Source organism: Musca autumnalis, unplaced genomic scaffold (assembly GCF_047663935.1).
Source record: "Musca autumnalis isolate F117 unplaced genomic scaffold, ASM4766393v1 scaffold_4, whole genome shotgun sequence".
NCBI classification, from domain to species: Eukaryota; Metazoa; Arthropoda; class Insecta; order Diptera; family Muscidae; genus Musca; species Musca autumnalis.
The window spans coordinates 227,388,596-227,403,233 of NW_027411977.1; the positions used below are offsets into that span (position 1 = coordinate 227,388,596).

General features: G+C 35.1%; 1 protein-coding gene across 1 annotated transcript; it reads left to right on the top strand.

Moving 5' to 3' along the window:
* The first annotated feature begins 11,014 nt into the window (after positions 1 to 11,014).
* Positions 11,015 to 12,244, top strand: LOC141402131 (uncharacterized). The gene has a single exon (XM_073982843.1). It carries the CDS (start codon positions 11,092 to 11,094, stop codon positions 12,175 to 12,177), a length of 1,086 nt encoding a protein of 361 aa, XP_073838944.1. The 5' UTR covers positions 11,015 to 11,091; the 3' UTR covers positions 12,178 to 12,244.
* The last annotated feature ends 2,394 nt before the right edge of the window (positions 12,245 to 14,638 follow it).

Consider the following 14,638-nt stretch of genomic DNA (forward strand, 5'->3'; position numbering starts at 1 on the left):
ACATAAGTAATGAAATAAATTTTTGTAAAAATTTGTTCATGTACATGTTATGATTTTGTAAAATTTATTTATTTTTTATTTTATCGTGATTGAAATTATGTTAAATGTTTTGAAATAAAAAAATGTATGAATTTTACGCCGGTAACGCAGGAATCTTCTTACCCTCAGGTGTTAACAATTATTACGGTATTCGTTATTAACAATTTTAACCCATTCGTTTTTCCTGATTTTGTGGAATTTACAAGAATTACTCTATTTTAAAATGTTAAAATACGATACACACATAAATATTTTTGGTACATTTATGTAAAACCGTACTTCTTTTTGTTCAAAAAGTACACTTGTATAAAATGACTTCAAAAACGCAACACTAGATGTGGAAATTACGAATGAGAGTTAAAACGGAAACCACGTTTTTGAGCAGTCAAAGAACGTCGGCTTTCACACAGTGTCGTTTTGACGACACTATTTCACTGTTTCCGTTTTGATGTTCATTCGTACCTGTTGTCAGGGTGGGAAAATGTAGTGGCAAAGATGGGAAGAAAACGTACGAAAAAGTTTATTGATGTGAATTTATACACAAAATAATTTTTTTGTTGCATTCATTTATTGACTTTCCTACCTGCAATAATGTTTTTCATCACAAGCAATCTCTACACATATTTTGTAATCTCTATTTCAACATATTTCATTAAAACATTTTTGTGCATTCGGTACTTGAATAGTACGCATGGGTAAAATTGTACGATTGGTGCAAAAATCCCACAAAAATGCAACCCTGCTTAGAAATAAATACGAATGAGGCGAAAACGGAAAGCAAGAAATGACGTCGTCTCCGTGACGAAAGTACACTGTGTGAAAGCCGACAACGTTTTCACACGATAAGGTTTGCCTGCTCAAAAATGCGTTGTCCGTTTTGGTTCTCATTCGTAAATTGTGTCAGTGTTGAAACATAATGTGGAAGTAAGTGAACGAAAACGTACATAAAGTACCATACATAGTCCCAATTTACATTAGGCGAGTTTACTTGCGGCAATTGTCAGTTTGATGGAGAGAGAGGTGAGGTATATGGTAACCCTTTACCTCTCAACACCCTCTCTCACCCACAAACTGACAATTGCCGCAAGTAAACTCGCCTAAAGTAAATTGGGACATACAACACTAGCATGTAAGATATTATCTACCTGTTTCATCATATTTTTTACAAAGGTGTTCTTCAAAACATGACTTCTATGTACCTGTTAATAACAAAGGTATTTCCCTATTTCATAAAAATCTTTCTTGAAAAATTTACGCTGGTAACGCAAGTATCATCTTACCTTCAGGTGGTAAGAATTATAACATTATTTTTTACATGGCATGCGCGCATGAGGCAACAATTTTAACAACGCATATATTTTACCCAATTTTATGGGATTCACAAGAATTAATATTTTAATTTTCAAATACAATACACACATAAACCTTTTTGGTACATTTATGTAAAACCGTACTTCTTTTTGTTCAAAAAGTACGCTTGTATAAAAGGACTTCAAAAACGCAACACTAGATGTGAAAATTACGAATGAGAGTCAAAACGGAAACCACGTTTTTGAGCAGTCAAACCTTACCGTCTGAAAACGTTCAAACCTTATCGTCTGAAAACGTTCTAAATTACCTTAAGAACGTTTTCAGACGATAAGGTTTGACTGCTCAAAAAGTGAGCTCCTTCAACTCCGCTCTCTCCTAAAAGCTAAAATATTTTCATGTGTTATTTTCAGTGTCTGACACAAGAGTATCGTCTGAAAACGTTCAATGTTTCCTTGTATCCTCTAAAACGTGTGTTCCGTTTTGATTCTCATTCGCAAAATTGGTCAGTGTTGGCAGCGAATGTAGAAATGATTGTACAAAAACGTACAAAAGGCACTTTTGGATGGATATGTGCAAGAAATAAATAATAATTTCATAATAATTTATTTATTTTGTGTTGTAAAAAATGTTTCTTGTAATTGTTGTAGTAAGGTATTTCCCTACTTCATGAATTGATACCCATTTTTTAACAATTTACGACAGGTAATACAGGTATTTTTTACCATCATGTGTCAATACTTTTTACGGAATTTTTCATGAATGGTTATTTATATTATTAACCCTTTCTTTTTACCTGTTTTTGTAGTTTTCCAAAGAATTGTTTTTTGAATATTCATGTACAATAGGTAGATAATCATATTTGGTAACTTTATGTAAAAACGTACGTCTACCGTTCAAAAGGTACGCTTGTTAAACAGCGCAACCCTGAAAATTCAGTTACGAATGAGAATCAAAACGGAACACACGTTTTAGAGGAAACACTGTTTCCTCGTGTAAATTACCTCTAATGGGTACTTTACACGATATGTTTATTACATATGCGTTGTCACTTTGCATATACATTTTGTATATAAAAAGTGACAACTCATATGTAAAAAACATATCGTGTAAAGTACCCATAAGATTTGTATATTGTTAAGGAGAAGGTACAATAAATTGTACAACAGAAGGAAAAATCGCAAAGAAATGTATTTAAACAATGACAAAGCCAACAACATGGTACAAATACACAGGTAGCCGCATCGGCAATTGTTGGCAACATAAGATGTCAAAATTTGACATCAATTCAATGCAATTGACACATTATGTTACCATCAGCTGGCATGATAATTCTACCTGTATTATTGTACCATGGCCAACAATAAAGAGGAAAATGTACATACAGCTGCGGGAAAAATAATAGCACCGTGGCCTATATTCGTATTTCTAGTCTATTTTCTCTACTATTACCTTATTGAATGAAGCGGTTCAGTGCATTTAGGAAAAGTGCACTCTGCGTAATTTTAAATTAAAGAAATGTCGAATAAATTAACTTAAATTTTATAAAAGTTATAAGCAAAATGCCTAAAATACTAAATTTTTTGCCGGTAAAAATAATAGCACTATTTCTTACATCAGGGTCTTTGATGAATGTATTGGTGTAAATATTGATTGATTTCATATAAAACTTTAATAAATGGATACTAGACATTCCAATATTAAATGTAATATAATTTATTAACAATAACAATATTAAATCGAGAACAAACCGAGACTCCATGTCCTAACATAGTTTTTTGAAGATATTTTCCAAAAATGTTGTGAAAAATACTAGACCATTTGTTTTGTTTATCGTATTTTAATCGGATCTATAATTCCAGATCATTTTCTTTTGCCCTATGTCATAAAAACTGAATAGGACACACCATTACCTTAACTTAATAGTCCTTGAATCATTTCGCAGCTCACAATGTCTCGTATTTATCGACATTATCCTGGGTCTCATTGTCCTGAAATTTAATAAAAATCACGCTTTCTATTTCCTGTTGAATTATAATTTCTATTTTGTGTGAATTTTACAACAATAGTTACATTCAAAGACGTTTTATACTTCAGTTTTACATCCATACCAAAATGGGTATGTGTAATCTGACTGATACCCCAAATCCTCCAAGCCTGGATTTTTTTAAAAGTGAGAAATAAGTTATAACCAGAATTTATGGGTCTTCCGCCGTCGTTATGAGAACCTACTCTGAACTATAAAATAATTTTTACGCCCTATTCCCGAAGATATTCAGCCCAATTATGAACGGCATCTCACCGTGAGTTTTCTCTTTCTCGCCTCCTCCCCTATTATAAACATCATATCGCCGTGAGTGCTGTTATGTTCTCACTCTTCCCTTATTATAAACAACAAGAGGGTAAGCAAAACTCACGTTCGTGAAAAAATTAGCTATTACAAATGTAAAAAAAGTGAGAAAAAGAGGCAAATTTGTGCTGAAATTTCTCACTACCGAAATCAAAGTGAGTTGAACAAAAAAATTTAAGTGTGGTCATTTATTTTAAAAAATACGAATATTTTGTATCTGTAATGATAATTAATTGTATTTTAGGTTGAAAGCAACAAAAAATAATTAGAAATTTTTTATGTTTTGAGGTTATTGTTGATCTTTGGACGCTTTTTTCTTTGGTTTTAATTTTGGCTTGAGGTCAACTTAAGAATTAAAATTTTTTTGTTTTTATTCTTATAAAAAGAAAGAAATATCATTGTTATTATAAATTTCTACCATATTGTTTATAGTTGCATAAAACAAATGTTCTTGTTTTTGAAAGCCAATCCCTGAGGATGACCATCAAAGATGGTTGAAATATTGGAAATGGAATAGATTCTACCTTATTGTGATAAGAGTTTCTTTATATTTTTAATCGCAATATGTTTTCGACAAAAACAAATATTAGGACATTTACCGCTAACATTTTTTCAGAGTTCTTTACGAATTCGGTCTGAATCTCTGAATTCTTTCAGAATTTGGTACAAAATTGGGTCTAACTTCAGTTCCAAGAATGGGATGTAACTATCCACTGAAGTTAAATGACTAGGTTTGGCATCGCACCTTTAAAAGACGAAGAGTGCTATGCATGGTGCTATCAACATTTGCCCTATAAGAATTTAGACGACTGCAATATCCCGAGTATAGTTGAGCAAAAACTACTCTGGTTTGTGGTGGATTTTATTCACACTATATTTGTTTACATTAGAAACTGCGACTATGTGAAAGCTATACAAACCTACTTGAAATGCTTGTTGAGCAAGGGGTTCTCTCTTGTATCGTTGGGCTTTCCTCTCTAGAAAGTGAAGATCATTCTTGATGGACCTAGTGTGTCGGGCCAACCTACTAGATGGTGATTGGGATGGCTCTCACGGTAACGCCCAAGCAAGTACTGTAACTAAAGCGTTCCCCGTTTTCAGGTATGGACAGATCAAAAAGGTGCATACTGTATAAAGCGGTTCACAAATATACAAGGACCCAATCTGGAGCAACCCATGTCTGCGATTGTTGTTCCTAGAGAGAGTAATGTACACGATTTGGAACTTTTGGGGTCGCAGTCTTGGAAAAAATGGGTGCTGGTGCTAAAAAGATGACATGTCCAATCACTTGCCCTCAAGCTTGAATAGAATCAAATATTTTGATGGAATATAAGTCCAGACCGTTGCCCCAAAAAGATCCAAACCATTTTGAGATCTTAATCACGTCATCGTCGATAACCCAGTGGAATGGTATCTACACCAAGCAATTTCCTGGAATAGTATTTTAAGTACCGGTTGTTATATGCCATGAACAAAAAAAATTGGAATTACAATTGAAATTTATTGAAATTGTATTTAAAATTCATTAAATTGGTTTAAGTGTTGAAGAAAGCATTAGGAATTATACTTAGCATTCATAGAATTGGTTCTTATACTGGAGAAAATATCGGATGTTTCACGAATTGTATTTACAATTCTTGGAATTGGCTAAATGCTGAACCTCATTTGAACCAATCATTGATCTCCTGTGATGTCCTAACATCGCTGGTACAGCTTCCACTCCATTTCCTTGGTATTCCTCAGAACTTGCCATTTCTGTTATCACCCAAAATGCAACATTAAACATTTACTTATTGTAGCCATTTAATGACGTTTTTAAACGACATTTGTTCACTTTTTTACGATTTTCCAATAAATTTCACGAATTCTTCAGTGTAAATAAACAATTTTCACATATCTGTCAAAACAAAAGAACAGCTGTTACAGATGTTGCCATGTTGTTTCAATGTTGTATTTTCTTTTACCAATATTCATGTTCTTTTACAGTGGATTTTTAATAACCGACATTTTTCTTGCTAGAAATGTTTATTAATTTGAAAATTTATTTACTTTTTATGCAAAAAATAAGAATTTAATAATCCCAAAGTTATTTGTGCAAAAAATGACGGTATGGTAACACAAATTATTATTTCAAGGGTTCACAAGTCGCGCCATTATTTTCCATTTTCCGACTTGTCAACCCTTGTTCACTTTTTGTGCTCCTCCCTGCCCAATCGTAATAGCTCGAGCAGGTGAAAGTGAACTGCAACTCACTTGTGAGTAGCTCCCTACGTGAAGATTCATAATCGCTATGATTATTTATTTAATTCGTAGGCAGGATTACTTGACATATTATAAAAGTTATTATTTTCGTTGTACCATGCTGTAAAGATAAGATTGGACGCTTTCATGGAACATATGGGTGCAAATACGTTCTATGGACTGTTCCCTAAAATTGTCCATGCAAAACTTTATTTCCATGTCCTTATTGGAGCAAGATAGCTGATCTTAAACATATCTCCCCTCGCCTTTCCAAATAATAGTTTCAATTATTTTATTTTTTTGAGGGTTTTCGACATGTGCTTAAAGCTTTTTTGTTGAATTTGGGGATAAGGGTATCCCTCATCGGATTAAAAAAGGATATGCTCACATTTAGTGTATTATTTGACTTCATAAACCATCCTTTTTTAAACATGCCTTATTTAAAAGGTGCCGTGGTTTGTTAGGCAAATCTTAACATTTTTTGTCAATTTTTTTCCTGTTTAAAAATAATTGGTCTGTTCCAGTACTGCAAGAATCTACTAATTTTTACTATTTTTTCCGATAACATAAAGGAAAAAATATTATCGTAGTAAAAAATAGTAGCTTCTTGCAGGTTCTGGAACAGAGCAAATTTTTTATAATGTTTTATCAATACAAGCTTGTAAAGAAAAAAGTTTTACTGATAAACCCTTTAAAACGCTAGTTAACTAATGGAAACTAAGATCGGTGCTATTATTTTTACCGCAGAAATTTCGAGTTACCTGAACTAATTATCTTATAAAATTACATCAGGTAGTAATATACAGGAAATATTTGCTCTGTTCCAGAACCTGCAAGAAGCTACTACTTTTTACTACGATAACATTTTTTCCTTTATGTTATCGAATAAAATAGTAAAAATTAGTAGATTCTTGCAGTACTGGAACAGACCAATTATTTTCCTCAAAGAGTATACCCTCACTACGAAGTTTCAACGACGTGTCAACAAAATATTTTTAATAATTTGAGAAATATAACAATATTATTGGAAATATGCATAGCGGTGCTATTATTTTTACCGGCACTGTATGTGGCATGTTCCCGTACTTTATAATGTATATGGTCTGTTCCAGAACTGCAAGAATCTACTAATTTTTACTATTTTTTCCGATAACATAAAGGAAAAAATGTTATCGTAGTAAAAAATAGTAGCTTCTTGCAGGTTCTGGAACAGAGCTATAATGTGGTAAAAGTCGTAAAAGTCGTAAACGATTTTCATATAAATTTTGTGTACGGGAACGCAAAATGTGTAAAAGTGGTAAAAATTGTAAAAACTATTTAGTTCTGGAACAGAGCTATGTATATAAATATATTAGGTGGCAAATATCATCATTTAACCTTGCAAAAAGGTTACAAATTATCAAAAAATATTTCTAGCATGAACTAAAGAGAATATTATTAGGAAGTCTACTATGTAAAGAAAGGGTGCTTCTATAGTCCATTTCTAAAAAAGGGGTGCTTCTATAGCCTCTCCTTCTAAAATAAAGGGTGCTTCTATAGCCTCTCCTTCTAAAATAAGGGGTGCTTCTATAGACCCTTTCTCAAGGAAAGGTTGCTTCTATAGTCCCTTTCTGAAAGAAATGGTGCATCTATAGCCCCTTTCTCAAAGAAAGGGCGCTTCTATTGACCCTTTCTGAAAGAAATGATGCTTCTATAATCCCTTTCTGAAGGCCATGGTGCTTCTATAGACCATTTCTCAAAGAAATAATGCTTCTATAATCCCTTTCTGAAATAAAGGGTGTTTCTATAGTCCCTTTCTCAAGGAAAGGTTGCTTCTATAGCCACTTTCTGAAAGAAAGGGTGCTTCCATAGGCACTTTCTGAAAGAAAGGGTGCTTCTATAGTCCCTTTCTGAAAGAAATTATGCTTCTATAGTCCCATACTGAAAGAGAGGGTGCTTCTATAGCCCCTTTCTGAAAGAAACGGTGCTTCTATAGTCCCTTTCTGAAAGAAAGGGTGCTTCTATAGTCCCTTTCTGAAAGAAAGGGTGCTTCTATAGTCCCTTATTGCATGAAAGGGTGCTTCTATAGTCCCTTATTGCATGAAAGGGTGCTTCTATAGTCCCTTATTGCATGAAAGGGTGCTTCTATAGCCCCTTTCTAAAAGAAAGAGAGCTTCTATAGTCCCTTTCTGAAAGAAACGGTGCTTCTATAGTCCCTTTCTGCAAGAAAGGGTGCTTCAATAGTCCCTTTCTGCAAGAAAGGGTGCTTCTATAGCCCCTTTCTAAAAGAAAGAGAGCTTCTATAGTCCCTTTCTGAAAGAAACGGTGCTTCTATAGTCCCTTTCTTAAAGAATGGGTGTTTCTATAGTCCCTTTCTGAAAGAAAGTGTATTTCTATAGTCCCTTTCTGAAAGAAAGAGTGACTTTAGAGTCCTTTTCTAAAATAAAGAGTGCTTCTATAGTCTATAGGAGGAAGGTCCTTACAAGACAAGAAAATCTTTAGAAGAACTTTTAAATAAAGAAAGTTTCTAAGAAATCATTGTAGGAGCACATTGGGAGGCCTTTTATCCTTAGTTGGCAAACTTTTAAAGTATTCAATCTTTAGAAAACATAGAAGAAATCCTCGAAATATTAATGCACCTCTGCCTCTGTCTCTCCCTGTTTTTAAAAATTCTTATTATTGTTCATTTTAACAAATACTTTCTATAACAAATAAAACACTTAACCAAACAAGAACATCTAGGAACTTTTTGTAATATTTTTCTTATTGTAAGTCGCATGGACCAAGCGCACACTTCTTCCCACTGTGGCAATGGGTTTCATAAAATTATTCACGGTATCAGCAATGGGTTCCAAAATGTCTCTCAGCGCCGATAAAACGTTAAAACAGAATATCATTAGAGGTTGAAGGTAATCACTGAAGACAACCGCTAGCAATGGTTTTAGCAAATAATCCGAGGTCATGTTCAGTAGACCCACCAGCAGGGTGTTAATAAGAGAATATAAAATAAAACGATATAGCTGCAGAATAAAACATACAACGAAAGCAACTCCAATGTGAAGACTAGCGAAAACTTTTGCCCAGAAACGGTTGGCATAATCTGTGTTACGTTGGGCCAAGGCCAGTGTATGTATGTGAGGTGGACAATCGTGGGTATTCAAATTTGTCGGTTTGTTTAAATGATCAAACATTGTATCATTTGGAGAGTGTGGCGACTGATTTCGTCCTGTTGTTGTAGAACTACTCCTCTGTATTTCATCAAAAGATTGGCACATTCGTTGGAACAACGATGGGGTTTTTTTTTCTTCGTTTGCTTTGACATTCTTTGGCTTTTCCTCAAAGAGTTTGCGTTTAGTTTCCTTTCTCTTCGATTTGGAACTCTTGTGCTTCGTCCTCCGTGGGTTTCTGGCATACAATTTAAATACAATTTTTGATGATTTCAGTGTTAGCTTTTTTTCCTTACTCTTGTGTTGTTTGGGTATAGTCTTCATTTCGTATAGAATCTTTGATCTATCCGTTGTTGTGGTATCTGGTATCTGATGTTGCAGTTCCCATCGCTTCTTCGTTGTTAAATTTATTGTATTTCGTGGAACTATTCCGAGGATGTTGCTGACATCTGCCCTTGAGTGGAGATTGCATTTTGGCTGTAACTCCAACATCCTGAACTTTTATGAGATATGTTCGGTAACTGGAATTGCTATCTTCTGACATTTTGGCTTTGGACGACGTCCTAGATGGAGGTCCATTTTTAGAGAAGAGTTGCCAACTATCAAAGAGAGTGGCATGTAATTAGACGGTGATGTAACGTAAGATTGGTAATCTTAAAGGACAATTTACAATAAATTGTACAACCCATTAGAGTTGTACAATCTAGTTCATTTGAAAGATCTAGTTCAATAGTTCAGCTCTTTTAACTGAACTAGTTCAGTAATCTAGTTCATAGTTCACTATCCAGTTCAATCATTGGGATCCGAATCGTTCACCGGTAGTGGAATTCTGTAACTCATTTTTTGAGTTACCGACAAAAATCGGTAACATTAAAACGCAAAATTATGAATGAAAATGATCAATCAAAGTTGACAGCACTGTTGCTATCGGTAGGATTTAGCAACAGCTTTATTTTGGTTTTTAAATTACCGAAAATTTTCGTTAATTAACGAAATTATTAGCATTTTAATTTTACCGATATTTGTCGGTAACTCAAAAAATGAGTTACAGAATTCCACTACGGATCTTAATCGTTCGTATGATGAAAACGCAGACATACATACACCAAATAGAAACAAACAATAGAATAATGTAATTTAATTATTCCAGAACAAAAATATTACATTTGGAAATATTACATTAAAGAAGGATTAATTTGGTATAAATTTAAGAAAAAGCGTCCTTCATTTAAGTGGCTGGCAAAAAAAGATCGTATGTGTGTGTGTGTAAAAATTGTTACTGCAATTGTGTGTATTTTTTTCCTTTTTTCTATCCAAAACAAGGCACATTCATTAGCTAATCGATTTGACATATTGTAATATGTTATGTCTCTATGTTTTTGTAGAAATCCAGCTATTCCATGTACCTTGATCCAAAACGTAAACAAACTGATCACATTACGAAGGCATCCCTTAACATAGACGACGCCGTCACTTTATGTATTTGTGAACGACATGTTGAACTAGATTGTGAATCGTTCGTTGATCGTACGGTCACCGACTGATTATAGTTCAGTGAACTATTGAACTATAATGAACTATATCGACTGATCTAGTTCATACGCTCTTTTCAATGAATCGTTCAATTGAACTAGTTCGTTCATGAACTATACAACTCTACAACCCATTTAAAACAGTTAAGAAATTGTAATTTTTTTTAAAAATTCCACGTTTTGTGGCCTGAAGCTCCATGGATAATATTTTTTTTAAAAAATCCACGTTTTGTGGCCTGAATTTCGGTGGAAAATATTATTTAAAAAATCCACGTTTTGTGGCCTGAAATGGCCTGAAAAATATTCCTTAAAAAATCCACGTTTTATGGCCTGTAGAAATTATATTTTATCCCATCTTCTGAGGGCATTCCATTGTTTTAAAACTCTACTTCATTGATTTGAATTGAAAACAAAATAAAAAATATTTTCTTCATAGAAATACAACTCAAACCCCATATATTCAATCCAAACAAAAATGTCAGATACCGCACCAGCCGAATGCAATTCCAATTCCCGAACAAATCTCATAGAAGTTCAACATGTTGGTGTTACAGCCAAACTTCAATCTCCGCTCAAGGACCTGCTATTAAATTACAGCTCTTCAACGGAAAATGAAAATGGAGAATATAGAAGCCAGCAACCAACTCGGAATAGTTCCACAAAATACAATAAATTTAACAATGAAGAAGCCCTGGGAACTACAACATCAGATACCACAACAACGGATAGCTCAAAGATTCTATACGAAATGAAGGCTATACCCAATCAACAGATGAAGAAGAAGGATAAAAAACTAACCCTGACACCATCGAAAATTGAATTTCAATTGTATACCAGAAACTCGCGGAAGACAAAGAAGAAGCCCAAGCATGCCAAAACCAAGGAAACTAAAAGGCAACTCTTTGAAGACAAGGCAAAGAAAGCTAAAACAAAGGAAGAGAAAAACAAAACCCCATCCTTGTTTCAACGAATGCGCCTGTCCTTTGGTGAAATGAGGAGAAACTCCTCGGCAGCACAAAATCAGCCACCGCCCACTCCAATGGATCAAATTTTCGATAACCTACCCGAACCACCAACTGTTCAACCCCAAGAAATACGCATTGGCATCTATCCATTTGATCATGGCAATGCTGAATATCTCAAGACCCACGATTGTCCACCCCATATACACTCTTTGGCCTTGGCCCAGCGGACCACAGATTATGCCACCCGCTTTTGGGCAGAAGTTTTTGGCAGCCTCCACATTGGAGTTGCTTTTATTGTTTGTTTTATTCTGCAATGTTATCGTTTTATTTTATATTCCGTTATTAATACCCTATTGGTGGGTCTACTGCACATGACCTCGGATTATTTGCTGAAACCATTGCTGGCGGTGGCCTTCAATGGCTATCTACAACCTCCAATGATATTTTGCTTTAATGTTTTGGCGTCGTTGAGGGATATTTTGGAACCCATTGCTGAGACTTTGAATAATTTCATGAAACCCCTGGCCACAGTGGGACGAAGTGTGCGTTTGGTCCATGCGACTTATAATAAGAAAAATATTACCAGAAATGTTTAGGTTTTCTTTTTTGGTTATTTTTTATATTTTTTGAAAATATTTAATAAAAATTTGATATTTAATATTAGAGAGAGGGAGAAAATGAGATTTTTTTAGAATTTGGTTATATAGGAGATCTCATGTAGAATTTATATCAGCCAAGATCACCAATATACGTTCTCTTTGTTCACATCTGTCGTGGTTTAGCAAAGGAAAGGCTCGCTCAGAGAGACTAATGCACAAAATATTTTGAGCACCCCCGATTTATATTCTCAAGATAGGAGACCTCATAAAGGTCTTCTCAATACAGAAGAACTCACAAAAGCCATCTAAAGGCATATCAAATCTTATAGGCCTAATTTAGACAGGTCTTTTAAATATAGAGGACCTCTTAAATGCTTCCTTTTTTGACAAGTCGTCCTAAAAAATCTTCTTTAGATAAAATACCTCCCAAGGGTCTTCTTTAGACAGAAGACCTCATAAAGATTCTCTTTAGGAAGAAAACCCCTTGAGGAAAAAAACTCATTAAGGTCTTCTTTACATAAAAGACCTCCTAAGGATACTCTTCAGCTAGAAGACCCAGAAGAAGGGAGAAAACCTCCTTAAGGCCTTTTTTAACAAAGAAAACCTCCTAAGGGTATTCTTTAGACAAAAGACCTAGAAGATGGCAAACCTCCCATAGAATACCTTTATATAACGACACCTCCTAAGGATCTTTCTTAGGTAGAAGATCTCCTAAAGGACTTACTTAGAAAACTACCTAAGGGTATTCTTTACACAGAATACCTCGTAAGGGTCTTCTTTAGATAGAAGACATTCTAAGGGTCTTCTTTAGATAGAAGGTCACCTAAAGGTCTTCTTTAGATGGAAGATTTCCTAAAAGTCTTCCTTAAATATAAGACCTCCTTAAGATCTGCTTTAGATAGAAGACCTCCTAAAGAGATATTCGGTCATTTATGAAATACCTCAAGATATCTTTAATCTCGCACATAAGATCTCAAGAGATTTTCTATCTACCACAGAAGACCTCGAGAAATCTTCTGTAGCCATTAGAAGACCTAAAGAGATCTTAGCAATAGCATACCACACGAGATCTTCTGTTGCCTATAGAAAACCTTAAGAGATCTTCTGTTCTTATAGAAGACCTCAAAAACTAGTAAGTGCCTTTAGATGACCTAACGAGATCTTCAGTAGCCTATGGAATACCTCAACAGTCCGTCCGATGCCTTTAGAGTACCCCCAGAGGTTTTCTTTTTCATTCAGAGGACAACAGGTGATGAGGTCAAGAGGTCTTCTGTTGCCTATAGAAGAAACAAAGTGGTCTTCGGTTGCCTATTGAAGACCTTAAGAGGTCATCTGTTGCCTATAAATGAACTTAGGGTGTCTTCTGTTGCCTATAAAAGACCTCAGGAGATCTCCTCGTACCGATAGAAGACCTTAATAACGCGTTAGTGCCTTTAGAAGACCTCCGTATTAGGTTTCTTTAGAATAGAATGGAATGGAACACTTCCGTAGGAGGTTTCTATAGAATAGAATGGAAGACCTCCGTAGGATGCTTCTATAGAATAGAAGACCTCCGTAGGAGGCTTCTATAGAATAGAAGACCTCCATAGGAGGCTTCTATAGAATAGAAGACCTCCATAGGAGGCTTCTATAGAATAGAAGACCTCCATAGGAGGCTTCTATAGAATAGAAGACCTCCATAGGAGGCTTCTATAGAATAGAAGACCTCCATCCATAGGAGGCTTCTATAGAATAGAAGACCTCCATCCATAGGAGGCTTCTATAGAATAGAAGACCTCCGTAGAAGGCTCCTATAGAATAGAAGAACTCCGTAGGAGGCTTCTATAGAATAGAAGACCTCAAGACATCTTCAATCTCGCACATAAGATCTCAAGAGGTTTTCTATCTACCACAGAGGACCCCGAGAAATCTTCTATAGCCATTAGAAGACCTAAGGAGATCTTGCCAATAGCATACCTCACTAGATCTTCTGTTGCCTATAGAAAACCTTAAGAGATCTTCTGCTGCCTATAGAAGACCACAATAACTCGTTAGTGCCTTTGGAAGACCTCATGAGATCTTCAGTAGCCTATGGAATACCTCAACAGTTTGTCCGATGCCTTTAGAGTACCCCCGAGGTCTTCTTTCTCCTTCAGAAGACCACAGGTGATGCGGTCAAGAGGTCTTCGGTTGCCTATGGAAGCCTTTAAGGCGTCTTATGTTGCCTATAGAAGACCTTAGAATGTCTTCTGTTGTCTATAGAACACCTCAGGAGATCTTCTGGTACCGGTAGAAGACCTCCGTATTAGGTTTCTACAGAATAGAATGAATAGAATGGAAGACCTCCGTAGGAGGTTTCTATAGAATAGAATGGAAGACCTCCGTGGGAGGTTTCTATAGAATAGAATGGAAGACTTCCGTAGGAGGTTTCTATAGCATAGAAGACCACCGTAGGAGGTTTCTATAGGATAGAATCGAA